The following is a 17,408-nucleotide window of genomic DNA, read 5'->3' on the forward strand; positions in this document are numbered from 1 at the left end:
ATCCAACACCTCCATTCCCCCGACCTCCTCACCTTCAATAAATACCTATTTCACTTAACTTCAATTACCTACCTTCATGGATACACCAGGACTTGATCAAAACATGAAATCTGTGCCAAAGTTTAAATAAACTCAAAATCGCAACCTCTGATGTTAATTTCAAATCTCTTTCTCTCTCCTACCTTTCAGCATTAAATTGCATAAAATCAAAACACTCTAGTTATTTTATGTGAAAATAGATATGGTACAGAGATTAAAATATCTATCAAACTGCTGGAAAGACTGGTAGAGGCAGCCTTATATTGATCATCACCCAACACTAGCAGTCTCATGGTTACTTGATGAATGGGTCAAAGCATCATACTCAAATGTGGTATATTTTGCTGCCACAATTCAAAGAGGCCTAGTCAGTACTGTTTCACTTTCTTAGTGGAAGGGAAACAACTTGTCCAGATATCCAGACATGCTCTCAAACTTGAGCCCTTAAAATGTTGCTGAAGTCTCTTGGGGTTTATCTCTTATTTTCTGGCTCTGTTGAAGTCTTCTGCTATTTTTCTATTCATTTGTGCTAGCGGCATCATATTTTTAATATAGAAGGCCAGTGGGATGTCTTGTGATGCTGGATGGCCATGTTCTCGTAGCCTTAATTATAGCACTAGGCTGCAGATTTGGAGCTCTTCCTTCTTTACAAAACAGCAAGGATATCTCTACCAGATGAAAGCTAATGCTTCTGATGTTCTCTGCATTAGAGAAAAAAATGTATTCAACATATCATTCAGAAACCGAGAACCAGTGACTGTATTGGTTTGCTCCACTAAAGAGATTACATATGGAAAAACATCTGTAATTGAAGTAATCAGCTGAATGATTACAATCCATTGTCATTTTCCAAGATTCAAATGTTGTCTGCCTATGCCAAAAAGAAAAGTTAAATATGAAAGGAATCACAACTCCACCATCATACAAGTCTTTGAAGGAATGACTAACTTCTTTGGTTCCCCCAGGAATCCAGTTCTGTTCTTCATTAACAATACTGGCAAGAAAAGGGCTTCAGAAGACTCCATGTGGGTATTCCCACCTTCATAATTTTTATGCCACAGATCAAAAAAATTATGTGAAGATTCTGCAGTTGACAAGAATTTATGTATATAAAATCTCCATCCATTCACTTAGGAAATTAAAAAATAAAACAGAATGGATTCATAGAACCATTGAAACCAATGTGAGATAATTTCTCATCAAAATTTCATTATCTGACTCTTCCATAACCTGCCACTATGACCAGTTGACAACATAGGATTGTGTATGTTCAGAGACTGGAATTAACTCAGAACTGTGATCCAATGTTCTCAGAAACATTGGTCTTCATAGTTCCTGTTCTTTAGTGTATAGTCGTAATTAATTGCTTCAGGTCCTTGTAGGAAGAATCACAGAATGCGTTTGTGACATACTAAATGGTCCTTCTCCAAAGGAGTTTGAATCTGTGAACTCGGTCATGTCTTCTAATTAAATAAAGGTTGTGTCTCTCTTGGTAACTCAAGCAAATCTTCTGTTTCTCAGCCCTAGAGTTCTTCTGATTATTCAGAACAAGTAGAATCTTCCTGAATGAGCTACCCACATATTTCAAGCCCACTGACCCCATGATCAAACATCTATCATCAAAGATCACTGTGATTCACACGTTCTGAATCCCCACTCCAACTCTGCCCCAGTTATGGTAACCATGTCTATTTTGCCACTGGGATTAAGCAAGTAATACTATGTGATATCTTGTCACCTTGGCAGCCACCATCACCACTAAAATCTAGGAGCATGTTTCAGTGACAAAATCTCCAGTTTACAGAGGACAGCCATTATAGTGCTTTTTAAAAAAGATATAGTTCCTTCAGCCACCAATGTATTTTTCAAAGCCTTAGTAAATGGGTCCTCTCAAGGTACATAGCTGGAGGTAGTTAATGAATTGTTCACACATTTTAAATCCATTTCTGTATCTATGACTGCCTAAGTCTTTGGATATCTTCTTCCATAATTGACTCACAAATGCAGTGTAGTATATCTTCCTCATTTAGCACAGGTCCCTGCTGGTTCCAGCTTTCAGTTAACCAAATAAACAAACAATTGGAACCACACCTAGCTATCTGAGCTAATACACTGAATCCAGAATCTCTGTGAATGCATCCATATCAATAAATTTAACCAATTCTAAAATTTTATTTCACATTCCATGGTCTAGTACCTATTCCATATGTCAGTATTTGTGCACATAAAAATTAGGAACATCTAGTAATTCCTTGGGATATAAAATTTTCCCTCCTAGGATCGACTTTTGTTGGCTCCCTGGTGCTTTCAGAGACCTAATCCTAGTTACAGGTCTGGGGGCAATGATGGTTGGTAAAGGTGGAATACAAGGAGAATAGGCCTACCCCATATCACACTGGGGAGGAGGAGCTGCATCTGCAAAAGCAGGAGCAGTGGAGTTTTGTTGCTCAGGATACTTGGAGTTTTCCAAATCTTCCCAAGTTTTATCATTCTAATACTTAAAATTTCACTCTTTCCCAATCAAGTCCCTAACGTTCACATACGCCATCCTGTAAGAAAGTGAATATAATATGCTTTCTAATTTAATAACCCACAGGTTCATCCTTTGCATTTGTATCTAGTTTTTAGCCATACAACACTTACCCACTTACCATGAAGCTACAGAAGATAAACTACTCTGTAAGGAACGTCATGACCAATCCCTGGCCCTCCAGCCCTGCCTTAACCTAAGGATTTAAATTTCTGAACCGGATATTTTTTCTTTGAACTCCCAGTACAGATAGAAAGAAGCACCTCACTTTTCATTTCTTGAATCCTTCCTGCCTTTGGCATTATATTTGCTATGGCCTTTAGCCCTTGTTCTGCAAAACCATATACTTCATTTTAGATGGTCATAGGTAAAAATTTCAGTTAATTTTATCACTGGTTTCCATGCACTACTAGTGTCCTCTCCTTTCAGGGATTGAAATACGCATGGTCTTCAAATACAAACAGGCCATTTTAACAGTCCATGGTTCCCTTTCCTGCAACTTGCCTCTGGTGACAAATACTGGTCCAGTTGGTGTTTAGTGGCTGTAACAGACACCACGTCACGAAAAGGGATTTACTAATGGGAATCAGATGTTTATAAAATTATTGGAAGAAAGAAAATTATACTACAGATTCGGCTTGTCAGCAAGGCAGCTACCCCTGCCTGAATCAGGCAGATGGAAAATCAGGAGGCTCCTGGAACATACTGCTAAAATCTAGGAATGAGGGAAACCATCACAGTAACTGAGCCGCCATGAACTGCTAGATGTGCACTGTTTACTAAATGCTGTATATTTATTCCTTCAACAAGCATGAAACTAGTGAGACGAAATGGGAACCTGACTGACACTGCTACAGAGAAACTCAGTGTTACCATAACCCTAGAAATTTAGAACGAGCAGATTGTGGCATGGCCACAAAGTGCACCTGAATGGTAAAACATAAATCACACCAAGATCACTAGCTGTAAGTGAAATAAGCAGATACAGAAAGACAAATACTGTGTGATCTCACTTTTGTGTAGAATCTAAAAAAAAAACCAAACCAAAACAAAAATCATTGAACTCATAGAAGCAGAGAGTAGAATGGTGGTTATCAGGGGTAAGCAAGTGGGAAAAATGGGGAGCTGCTTGTCAAAGGCACAAAGTTGCAGTTATGTAAGATGAATAAGTCTAGAGATCTAATGTACAGGCAAGATGACTGCAGCTAATAATGACGCAGTTAACATTGGAAAGATGCTAAGAGGGTAGATTATAAGGGCTCTCATCACACACGACAAGGTAGGAGATACATGTGAGGAGATACGTCAATCAGCTTGACTATATATCAGGTCATGTTGCATACCTCAAATATATACAATTTTGTATTTAAAAATCTATAGACAGAAACTATCTTCTAGTAATTTATGTCCTTCTGGGAAAGGTGATGAAATGCCAGGAGTCAGTCTTTTAAGAGCTGTCGTTAGCTGTGATCATGGAGACTTTAAAACTTGCAAATTACTTTTATCGCAAGTCTGAATTTCTGGCAGCCTTCCTTTTATTCTCCAAATAGAGAGGAAAGGCAAACATTTCAAACAAAAGAGGGAAATATTTTACCTTCTTAGATTTCTACATGACTTTAGCAGTATCTTGCCTTAGAAAAGCTTAGTGGCTATTAAATTCAGAATGCAATATATTTTTGTAATCCTCTTTCTTTTCTGGGGCTTCTGTTTCTTATTAGAGCTAAATTGCCCTTTACAATTTTAGTACCACAATTGTCGTGAAATATGTTTTTAATTCATGAAACTTAATTTATCCTGACCAATTCAATACTCGAAGCAAGCGTTAGTGCTGTTAATCTTGAAACAATATTTCTCAAAATAATTCATATTAAAAACACTGAACAATACATTCTCTTGGTCCCAAATGACCTAGGTATGCCCCTGGTCAATATGCATGCAAATGTTGAACCACTGATTCAATTTTGGCTTGTCAGCTTCTTAATGAAGAACATTTCTTAAATTTTAAAAATATTTTCTTCCTATTTCTCTAAAAAACACAACTGTTGACTAATGTTATATTTTGTCACACTTGTTGGTTTTTTAAAAATCTGACTCTTACAAAAACCATGCTAAGAAAGTTCTAGATACTGCCAATTATGCTGTGTGCAGAGAAGAGGAGATTTTTATTTATTTGGATTCAAAGCTGAATAAAACTCAGACATGAACAAATATCTTACGGAGTTTTAGATCTGCTCTTGCATCATAAGAAGATATCATTCTTGTAATTTTAAACTAATACTTTCTTGAATTCAAAATACAGAATACTGTGTTATATTGCCCTCCCTAGTTTTTTTTGTTGTTGTTGTTTTTGTTTTGCTTTTTACATATCCCTTAATAATGAACTGTTCGTGAGTTTTAGGACATAAACGGGAATATGAAGTATCTGTTCTTAAATTACTATATGTGATCCTTCTCCTCTTAAGAAAGGTATCTAGTCAGAGTCAAGCTACTGTTTTTTAGAGTATATCAGACTAATTTATAAATTTTTGTTAATAAGATTAAAAAATATTTTACTACTAAGAAATGCTAAATGCTAGGTGATATATATATTGGAGAAAAACGCAGACAAACTTTCCTTAGGTGTCAACTCCTGGACTTTTTGGTCTTTTCGTCATAATGATTTTCTACCCATTACTCTAATGTCTATTGGTAGATTATTTGCAAAGAGCAATACCATAACTCCTTCCATACTTCTTTGCACAACTCTTTGAAATATGACTTTCCTGCTCTCCTCATCAAAAGGTGGAATCCGTTTTATTTTTCCTGTCTTTGCACCTGGACTGGTTTTGTTACTTGCTTTAATCAAAAAGAGTGTGACAAAAGTGACACTGTGAAATTTACTGAGCCTAAGCCTAAAGAGGCATTGCAGCTTCTGCTTTCACCCTCTTATAACCAAGACTGCCATGTAAAGACTTCTCTAGCCCAGTAGACAATAAGAAATTATGTGATGCAGAACCAAGGTGCCTAAGTCAAAAGTCAGCAATTAACTGTTAGAGATGTGACTGAGGCATCTTAGATCCCATCAAGTAGTTAAATAACTAGAGTTGCATGAGGAATTCCAGGCAAGACCCACAGAAGAACTCCCTGCTAGCTGATCTTAGCCCATTTTGCAGATCCATGGATTTGTGGGCAAATAAAATTGTTGTTTTATGCCACTAAGTTTTGGATGGTTTGCTACACAGCAAAAGAGAATTGATACAATATTTGAACTCTGAATACAGTTATTTGCACTAGTTTTACATTTACAGTAGAGGCTAGATATACCTTTAAATTACAATTGATCCAATGGGTATTTTAATATTTGGTTATTTGATAGCCAGCTTTATGAGAATCATTACAATATAATAGGCTTGCTACTATGCTTCAGGTTAGGTGGACCATATAATCTATCGTTCAAATAGGAAAAATTTGAGATGAAAAGGAGGAAATAAAATAATTAAGTTTTATATGTGAAAATTCTTATTTATCGACTGACAAAGTAGTTTTATTTTGTTGTGAATCTATAAAACATTTCTGTTTAAACCTATTTCCACTAACACAATAAAATTCTTTATAAAGCAATAATAATAATGTAAACCTATATATGTGTGTTCAAAAAAAATTCCTTAATGTAAATTATCTGGCCATTAAAAAATAATAGAGGCAGAATAATTGTTTTTGCAAATAGTTATATTTCTTAATCAGTTCCTTAGCTGTGTATATTTCTAATACTGTACTACTGATATTTTTTTGGATAATTAATTTTTTCCTATATGCTCTTATTACTTTTAGTTTTATAATTTTTTTTCATAAAATTACCTGAAATCTTCTTGGAAGTTGAATTTTATGATTATTAAATAAGAAAATGTTGACATCTTTAATCGATTCATAATATGCTATAATATTTTTCATTGATAAAATATTTGCTGTATAGTACTTGGTAAGCTGAGAGAAAATTCTGCTAAATGAAAAATATTATCAATTGTAAATTTTTCCAGATTGAAATGAATAAATATTTCAGCCCAAATATACTCAGAAGTACTGTTTACATTCATTTAATGTCTTAATTTGAGAAATATTTTCACAAGACAACCTGTCAATTATATTCTGTGTTTATAGCTTATTCAGTTGTGTCCCAAATTTAGAAACTAAAATTATAAGCATATTTGATTTTATCCCATTTCACTACAGAAATATACTTTTCAAAGAAAAGGTATATACATCTAAAAAAATATGTGTTAGATTTATAGGCTAAAAACTATAAAATGCTGATGAAAGAAATAAAAAAGACAGAGAGACACATATTGTTTATGAGTTGGAAAACTCAGTATAACTTAGATGTCATTTCTTTTCAAATCGATCTGCAGTGTTAATGCAATTTCAATCAAAATACCAGCAGCAGTTTTTTCAGATGTTGATAAGCTAACTCTCAAACTCACAAAGAAAGGAAAAGAAATTTAAATTGCCAAAATGATTATGAAAAGAAAGCTAAGTTAGAGGACTTGCATCAACCAACATTAAAACTTCATATTAACTCAATAGGGAAATATAGTCTTTTCAAAAGTGTTGAAAGAATTTGTCATCCATACAAAAGAAAAAAAGGTATTCTCAACACACACTTGTACTTTATACAAAAATTAACTCGTACTGGAGCATAATCCTAAATATAAAACCTAAAATTATAAATATTTTTAGAGAAAAACAAAACCATGAGAGAAAATTTTAGTGGCCCTGAGTTAGGCAAAGAGTTCTTGGATAAAACACCAAAAGCATAATTTATAAAATAAATAATTGATAAAGTAAACTTCATCATAATTAAAAACTTTTGTGCTGTGAAAGATGCTACTAATAGATGGAAAAGACAAGCTATCACCTGTTGGAAAAAAATGTTTACAAATCTTGCCTCTGGCAAGGGACATGTATCTAGACTATAGAAAGCACTCTCAAAACTTAACAGTAAAAAAGTTAAGTTTTAATGGGCAAATGATTCAGACACTTCACTAAAAAAAAAGATATATACACTGCAAATAAGTTCACAAAATGCTACTCAACACCATTAGTTACTAGCTACATTGAAATTAAAACCACAGTGAGTTGCCACTACACACATATTAGAAAAGCTAAAATTAAATTACAAAAACTGAGAATACCAAGTGCGATAAAGATGCAAAGCAGCTATAAGTCTCATTTATTGTTGGTGGGAGTGCAAATTGTACAGCCAATCTAGAAAACAGTTTATCATTTTCTTTTAAATGTAAACATACACTTAGAATATGACCCAGTAATTCCACTCCTAGGTGGATTTAAGAGAAATAAAAACTGTGTTCACAGAAAAACCTGCAAACAAACATGTATAGCAGAGTTATCTATAATCACAAAATACTGGGGAAAAAACACCAAAAATCCATCAATGGAGGAATAAACACTGTGGTACATCCATACAGTGGAATAATACTAAACAATTGAAAGGAATAAACTGACACACATAACAACTTCAGTTAAGTAAAAGAGCCAGACTTAAAATGTTGAATATTGTATGAATCCATCCATATTTTGAAAAAGGCAAAACTATAGAGATGAGGAATAAATTACTGGTTTTAAAGGGATAGAGGTGATTTAACTATAAAGGGGCGGCACAGAGAATATTTGTGTTAGGGATCTATTCCATATCCTGATTATGACGTTACACACCTCTATGCATTTACCTCTGAACATGTAAACTCTGAATTAAAACAACAACAAATTGAAACAATTAACAAATTAAAACAACATTAACAATATAATGGCTTTAAACAACAACCACTTTATTAAATTTTGCAATTATGTGGATCAGGAATTTAGACAGGGATTAGCTAGGCAATTTTTATACTCCACTCTTCTTTGAAAGAAACCATTTAGTTTTATTCAGCTGACGGACTGGCTCATCTGGAGGGTTTAAAGTGACTTCTTTAACACGTCTGGTGCTTTAGTGGGGATGGCTGGAAATCTGGATCTAGCTGGGATTTTTGACCAGAGGACCTACATGTGGCTCCTCTAACATGGCTTATCAGGGGTATCTAACTTTTTACGTAGTAGCCAGCTTGCCCCAGAGTGTTTCAAGAGACAGGGTGAAAGCTGTAAGACCTCTTGGCCATCTTTAATCTGACACAATCTTTCTCTATTAATAAATTATTCACATTTTTCATACATGCAAAATACACACACTCCTTTCTAATGACCCCAGCTTCCACATCCCTTTACAGCATTGCCTTAAAGTCCAGAATCTTGCCACCAGGTCCAAGTACAAATCAGACTCCCAAAGGGCAGAGTTTGATTGTTTCCTCTTGATCAAAAGATCTGTGAATTCAAGAGGCAAGTTATCTATGCCACACATAGTCAACATGCAAAAGTGATGTCCAGCAACTCAGTGCAATTCAGCTGGTGGGTGGGCCTATGCCCACCATAAAATAATCTGCCACCGTAAAAGAGACCTTGATTTTGAGGTGGTATCATTTGTTGTAAGCAGTATATTGTGTATCATGCAGTGAGAGCTCAAAGCCTGTATAAAAATTAGGGTAATCTTATTGTTTGTTCTTGTCCTATAAAATGGGATTGGTAAAAACACTTAATTTACTCCATGTGTTCTCATCAGTTAAAATAATTTTCCTCTGAATTAAAGTATTCAAGTGTAAATAGCAAGCAAATTTTACAGAGAAAATAATATATCAATAGATTCAGAAATGGGCCAGGATAAGACCATAATGTGGAAATGAAACAATTATATTTAAGTATTTCGAAAAGTTTTAGCATCTACATTGTGCTAAACCCACTGTAGGATTTGCATTTCATAAAATATATATATCAAATTTATAATTTCAAATGGAGGAGCATACCCACAGGTTGCCAAATATTTCATCAAAAGTGAAAACACGTGAAAATTTGGCAACTTATCTTTTGCCTAACTTCCCCACACGCTAATATTTTTAAATATGGAAGTATAATTGCAAATATTTGTAAATATAGAAATATTAAAGTATGTGGTATTGTTTACCCTAATGATGAGTTACATTTTCTTTTTAATTTTGATTTTGGTGAATTGCATACATACTATATAGGTAATTGTCTAAAAATAAATTGTGAATTTTTTAAGTAATTATTTCATTTGATGCGGGTGAAGCAAATATTTCATCTGTTACTGTCAAGAACTATCCTAATAAGTCTGCAATATCCAATAATTGTTTTTAAAGGAAGTTAATTTCTCCACAGCTTTAAAGTGTAGTTAATAGCCTCCACACAGCTTCTTGGCCAATCTCCAAATCAACAAACTGCTAGTTAAAACTTATCTGGATTGCTCAGAAGGAAAACATCATCCCAAATACAATTGAATTTTGTTTTAAACATATAATATTTAACTCACTAAAACTTTTCCAAAGTGGGAATTTTTTCTTTTAATATTCAACCTCTATCACTTCATAGTAAATAGTATCCAACATAATGAATCAAAAGATTTCCAACGAAAACCACTGGAAGCTAAAATATTGATGAAAATGTAAAAGTGTGATAACAAGCCTCAGTGTGGAGAACAATTTGAAAATACTGAAAATATTTGTTGGAATAATTGATTTACACGACAATTTTCCTACTGAAAACAAATGTTAAACAAAGCAAAAATCCTTTGCCAACAATAGCTGTTCCTTTATTTTTATTTATTAAACCTTGTCCAAGCTGCTAAATGTCACTAGTTCATTAAAATTGGGAGGGGAACTATAAACATTACCCCCCAAAATAGATTAAATTTTAAAAATATGTAGATGTATAACTAAAAATCTAAGTATATTTGAAATGGAAACTCTTAAGGAAAACTAGTTTGCATAATTCATTTAGTTTGGTAATGTTTGATGCTATGTAGTTTCAGAAAAAATCTTCCTTTGTTAGTCAGTTCTATAACATTAGTCCCAAATTACATATTATGGTAAAATAAGACCTGACTGGTGGGAAACAACTAGATACGCTGTGACTGTGGCAGACTTCACTACTATGAAAAATACTTGTAATGCAAGATGAAGCTGTTAGGCCTTTACAAGATTAAATATATCCTGAAAATTTATATGCAAGACAAATTAGAATCAATATTTTTTCAATTTCAAATTATATTTAAGGCATCTAACTGCATGCCTGAAAGTTAGTAACATGCAATTGAGAAGTTATTTTCATCTTTTATATTGATTGCGGATTGTGATTTTATATCTATCTATCATCTATCTGTATATCTCTATCTATCTATCTATCTATCTATCTATCTATCTATCTATCTATCTATCTATCTATCTATCTATCTAGTTATACATCATATATATGGCATTCACTTCCCAAAACATTTGTCTTTAAAATTAAATCACCTAGTGTTTATAATTCTCTCAATGAGAACTATCAAGTTTTTGTAAATTAAAAAGATGATCTCTACCTCTTTAAACACATTTTAAAAACAAACATAAAATAAACCTTGAAAGAAGCCAGACACAAAGAGCCACATATTGTATGTTTCATTAATATGAAATATTCAGGGTAGGCAAATATACAGATATAGAAAGCAGATAAGAGATTGCCAGGGGCTGGAGGGAACGGGAAATGGGGAATGAGTGCTTAATAGGCGTAGGGTTTCCTTTCGAGCTGATGAAAATGACCTGAGAATTAGATAGTGGTGGTGGTTACACAATATTGTGAATGTATTGAATGCCACTAATCGTAAATGTTACATGCATGTATTTGACCACAATTTAAATTAAATTAAAAAAACATGCAATAAAATATAACATAGCTTACTTTAGATGTTCAAAGAACACACTAGTTGAAAGATTTTCAAAAATTATTTTGTGGTGCTATTTTGCATCTTTTAAAATGTGAAGTATCTCAGCTACCTTCAGAAAAGTTTTCTTTTTATTAGTGGGTTCTTAGAATTTCTTGCTTGATTTGAAGAGCTTTTATAGTGTTGATCAACCATAAGATGTTCCGAAGACTAAAAAATAGTTCATTTTCCAAAAGACTTTTATCTTTTTATGATCCAAGTCATATATTCCAGTAGTAGAAATAATTGTTTAATGAAGTCCCCAAAATAAATATAAGTGGATCATTGCCCACACATCATTACTAAATACTATGCAAATTAATAGGTACTACATGTAAATGCTCATGTTTATATTAACACGCAAATTGTGTGATTAACATTAAGTAGAAATAAAGTCAAATAAGTGAGTACATTCTATGTTGGATATAATATAAATTGGGGGTTATGAATGGAAATAGTATTGGTTGGTGCAAAAGTAATTGCATTTTTTTCCATTATTTTTAACCTTTTAAACCACAATCACTTTTGCACCAACCTAGTAGTGCCAGAATTTCCATGTCTATGTTGCCTAAACCAGAAGAAACATATAAACTTTCTCTTCCTACTTGTACAACACAAAATGGAGTGAACAGAAGTTTAGGAACTGATTTGGGCAGAAATATGAGGCAGGAAATTGTGTCATTCCCGCCCCCCACACACACACCTATAGGTTTGTTGGCACAACTTGTCCTGAAGGAGTGAAAGTATTCTACTGGGCTGTCCAGCCCAGTTTGTAAGAAGGCTAAGAACTGGGCATACAATTGCAGACAAAGAGGAATAGAGTAGGAATGCAACAAGTGAGCTTTAGAGGCAGAAAGATGCCGCTAGATCAATGGGGGTCTTGTGGAGCACTGCTATGAGCACATTGAGGCAGAGAATAACTTGTTACCTTACAACCACAGAACAACATAAATTACTATTTTTCTTTTTCTTTTTTTCTTTTTTTCTTTTTTAGTCTTTAAAAAAAAATTTTATTGTAGTAAAATATACATATCAAAATTTATTATCTTAAGCATTTCAAGTATATAGTTCGGTGGTAAATTACTATTTTTCATTGAAAGAAAGCAGCTACTGGAAGTACTGGCTCTGTGCAGGCCTTTACCTATAAAGCCAGGCGCACCCAAACTGAATTAACTATATTAGTTGGAATAAATCTCTACTGACTTCTGGAATAATGTCACCATGAACTAAGTTTACCCGTCCAGAAATTCTTACTTTGGAGTGTAAGCACTGAACACTGGTCTGAATGGAATAGAGTTGACCTTTGAACAACACGGGCTTGAACTTCATGGTTCCACTTAACACCATCTTTTTTCAATAGAGTTGGCCCTTTATATCCTGGGTTCTGCATCCATGGATTTAACCAACTGAAGATCAAAAACAGTATTTTCCCTTTCCCAGCTGCAGTTTCCCAGCCATGGATTTCCAACCACAGACGTGTGGTTGGTTGAATCGTGGATACAAAATGATGGATGCGAAAGACTGGCTGGAGTTAAGTTTTGGGTGAGTTAAAAGTTATACCTGGATTTTCAATTACTGGGGTTGGTATCCACACCTCTGTGTTGTTCAAGGGTCAACTATATAGCTTTTTATTGTTTTTGTCAGTGGTTTAATTTTCAATCTTGTTATCATTTGTTTGTGTCCCCCCGACAATTCACATGTTGAAATCCTAAACCCCCTAAAAGTGATGGTAATAGTACGTGGACCTTTGGGAGGTGCTTAAGACCCTCACAAATGGGATTAGGTCCCTTATAAAGAGACCCCATAGAGCCCCTTAGCACCTTCTGCAGTATAAAGATACAATAAGAAATCTGCAACCCAAAAGAGGGCCTTCATCCCCATATTGGCACCTTAATCTCAGACTTCCAGCCTCCAGAACAGTGAGTACTAAATGTTTGTTGTTTATAAGCTACGTTATTTTGTTATAGTAACCTGAACAGACTAAAACACATATTAACAGAGGTTGCTGAGTGAGACATAAAGAGTGTTATTTTATTGACTCAACACACTTTTGTTCTGACCAATCCCGATAAATTACATGAATTTCAATAACTAATATTTCCTTTAAATACTATTATTATAATAAAAAAAATAAACCCAAATCTCAGAAGTCGATTCCTTGAAATAATTCTAAAAAAAAAAATACTTTGGGAAAAAAAAAAGAAAAATAACTTTGAGGAAAGATGCAAGATGGTGGAGTAGATAAACACTGTGCCTGCTTCCTTCCATGAACACATTAAAATTACAACTAAATTAAAGAACAATCAACCTGTGAACCATCTGAAGTCTAGAATCTAGATGAACAGAAGTTTTAGAACTAAGGATATAAAGCAAAAGCCACGTCGAGACTGGTAAGAGGGGTGGAGAGGCAAACCAGGCTGGTCCCAAAACTCCGTGTGGTGGTTGAAAATAGAGATTGATACCTCGGCCACAGAGGTTCTCCCCGGAGGAACAAGGGACCCCAGCTCCAACCCAGGCTCCCGAGCCCAGAGTACTGGTGCCAGGAAGAGAGACCCCACAACATCTGGCTGTAAAAAACAGTGGGCATTACAACCATGTGGATGGGATGGAAGGCTGCAGGAAACCCAGGAATCCTTTTACCTGTGCACATATTCCTTGCTCGCAGGCAATCACCTTGGGCTTCAGTGGAGGGACTGTGACTCGGGGGACATCGTAGGCATACGGGGAGCAGAGTGAGATGTGTGGCTTTAAGACTAGCGGTGGAGGACAGTCGCCATTTGCCCCGTGCAGTGTCCTTATTCCTTGCAGCTGGGTAGGCAGCTGCCGTCTTAAATGTGTTGAGCTCGCTCCCTACGCTTATGCCCAAATCTGAATCTGATTGGCCTGGTGAAATCTGCTGCTCTGCCCTGCGGACTACTGAGACCCAACTCCTCCAATGCTGAAGGCACTTTCTCAGGGAGCAGCCAGCACTGGCTGCATTGCACTGTTTCTTGGAAAACTATCAGATTCCACTGGCCCCAGGTACGTCATGACTGGCCTCGGTGTGCTCTGAGACTTTCCCTGAGCAGCTCCAGGCTGAGTACAGGCACCAAACCAGAATCTATATTAACCTAGTAAACACAACTGTTCCCAATCTAGTGACTCCCTGAGGCTCTGTCTCACCCAACTGACAAACCACAGAAGGCTTTATCAGCAGCGGAACTTTAAGGGAAGATAAAGAAGAAAATAAACAAACAAATCAGAAACAAACTCATAGATACAGAGAACATTTTGATGGTTGCCAGATGGGAGGGGGTTGGGGGTATGGGTGAAAAAAGAGTAAGGGTTTAAGACGTACACATTAGTTGTTACAAAGTAGTTATGGGAATGTAGCATAAGAAATATAGTCAATAATATTGTAATAACTATGTATGGTGTCAGATGGATACTAGATTTGTTGGGGTGATAGACAGGAGCGAGTTGGGAGGACAGGGTGAAAAAGGTGAAGGGATTAAGAAGTACAAATGGGTAGTTACAACATAGTCATGGGGATGTAAAGTACAGCATAGGGAATATAGTGAATAATATAGTAATAGCCATATACAGTGCCAGATGGGTACTAGATTAGTCATGGGGATCACTTCTTAAATTATATAAATGTCTAATCACTATGCTATTCCCCTGAAATTAATATAAAATAATATTGAATGTCAACTGTAATTGAAAAATTAAAAAGAGGAGGAAGGTGAAGAGTAATAAGTGGTCCAAATTTCCAGGTATAAAACAAATAAGTCATGGCAATATAACGTACAGCATGGAAAATATAGTTAATAATATTGTGATAGCGTGGTATGGTGTCAGATGGTTGCTGGACTTATCATGGTGATCACTTCTTTAGGTATATAAATGTTGAATAACTATGGTGTAAACCTGAAACTAATATAATATTGTATGTTGGCTATGTTTTTAATAAAAACTTTAAAATAAAAAAAAACCCGCTGCAATTCTGAAAAATGGGGTGGATTTTGCTTATATTTCATTTTGTACTTTTTTTTGAGAGTCTACTTATTTCTTGGGAATTTTTAAATTTATGTTTCCTGAATTGGTACATAATTAGGTGTCCTTAAATTTTGTTTTTTCCTAATTTGAAAATAATTCCGCCCTTTTCTAGAGAATAATTAAACATATGGATAATGAAGAAGTCAAAGGGAGCTTTGAAATAACCTCTCTGAGCCTCTAAATAGTTGCTATAAAATGACTTTTTTCCCAGTTGGTTTAGTAACTGAGAACTGAAAGGCACTTTCCCAATGGGCCATTATTTCAGAATCAGCTGCCCTGGATGTCCGACCTCCCTGTGGTGGGGTTCATAGAGCAGATGGTGCAGGCAACGTGGGGGATATTATGGACATGACATTAAGAACAATTACTCTCCCACTGAGTGTTTGTGCTCTGCACTGTGGTGCATGTGGACCTATGTGATGCAGTTCTTCAGAATTCGAAAATCTTATAAAACTAACCCAGCAAGACAAATGTCAGGGAGTTTGCACTTTGTCCTTATTTCTTTGAGAAAGGAAAGCTATTTTCTGATCATTTTGAAATTAGCCAGGATTTCTGATTAGGACTTCTAAAAACAGGAAGAATTCTGAGTTAATTTTCCATTTGGTTATGAATTCAGTGATTTTTGCCTTAAAGGTTCAACCCTCTAGAGTGGCTGACAAAAATAATCAATTGTTCTAGGAACTAATTCAAAAAATGAGAATGATAATGTACCCCAAATCCATTAAAAAAGACATCTGTATCAGTTTCCTATTGCTACTATAGCAAATTTAGTGGCTTAAAACAACACAAATGTATTATGTTACGATTTTGGAGGTCATTAATATCTCTGTCCTAAAATTTTATAATTCCATATAAGTGTCAATTTAACTGCCTTGTAAGACCTATGAATGAATTCAATGCAAGTCTAGATTTTAGAAATGTGTACTATAAATATTGATTTCACTCTCACTATATATTATTTCATATTTGTTATGGTCCTTTTTTTTTTTTTACTCACATATAACCATTCTACATTTTCACCCTTAAAGAATCATAGCCCAGGTGAACAGGGAAAATTCCATTAATAAAACAATTACACTTTTTTTTATGTATAGTCCAGGAGTGATTAAATTTTTAACTGGTTTTCATAAGTCCATTTTAAATATTTTTGCATATATTACATACACATCTGTTAGTCTCTGTTTTGCAAAGCGGTTTCCTTCTTCAGTTCATAGCATTCTACTACATGCAAGTTATTTCGAATCGTGGTATAAGGATTTCTTTTAGGGTGGTATCATTTTATTTACTTACCCTTTCCTTTGCACATTTTCATAAATGATCAGGATTTAAAAATAATTAATATAATTGGTTGCTGGGTATAATGGGACACATTGGCTATGAGGAATCAGCCTTAAAAACTTATTTTTAAAATGCTGAATTTGGTTGTGTAATAGGGAAGCTTCTCAGCACAATGTTTATTTGCAAAGCAGGTCAAAACCCAAACTGTGAGGACTGTTAAAATTTAAGTTTCTAGGTTTTCAAGAGATGGTCATTTTTGAGTTTTGCTTTTGATCCTCACCCTAAATCAAATACCTAAATGTGTTATGAAACAAAGATATTTATTTTTTTGACAGAAAGAGCACAATGAATGTAGAATAACTTTTGGCCTTGGTGACAGGTGACAGTTGATTTTTTTCCTTGTGTGACTGAGAAACAGAAATTGAAGGATACTTGATGTCTTTTTTAGCTCACTCTTAGAGCAAAAAGTGTTCCTGGAGGATCTGAGATTGTGTTTAAAGTTTATCACTAAATCAATAACATAAGGATAAAGAGATTCAACCAAATTTTATTACATATACTGAAGCTTAAAAGTACTTTTATTTTAGCCTGACAGTGGGGAACAGCTGCAGAGTATTCTCAATCAAAAACTTACTTATAGCATAAAAATACTTCAATTTAATATATACATATAGAATCAGT

General features: G+C 34.6%; 1 protein-coding gene across 2 annotated transcripts in view; it reads left to right on the forward strand.

Moving 5' to 3' along the window:
- GLRA3 (glycine receptor alpha 3) overlaps positions 1–17,408 on the forward strand; it is a 141,412-nt gene that overhangs the window by 52,899 nt on the left and 71,105 nt on the right. The window contains exon 4 of one of the 2 annotated variants that reach the window (XM_033134602.1): positions 12,852–12,953. The exons of the other annotated variant lie outside the window; for it this stretch is intronic. Within the exon in view, the coding sequence (XP_032990493.1) occupies positions 12,852–12,953 (102 nt within the window). The remainder of the gene's footprint in view (positions 1–12,851; positions 12,954–17,408) is intronic. 2 annotated transcript variants of the gene reach the window in all.

This window comes from Rhinolophus ferrumequinum, chromosome 18 (genome assembly GCF_004115265.2).
Source record: "Rhinolophus ferrumequinum isolate MPI-CBG mRhiFer1 chromosome 18, mRhiFer1_v1.p, whole genome shotgun sequence".
NCBI lineage: Eukaryota > Metazoa > Chordata > Mammalia > Chiroptera > Rhinolophidae > Rhinolophus > Rhinolophus ferrumequinum.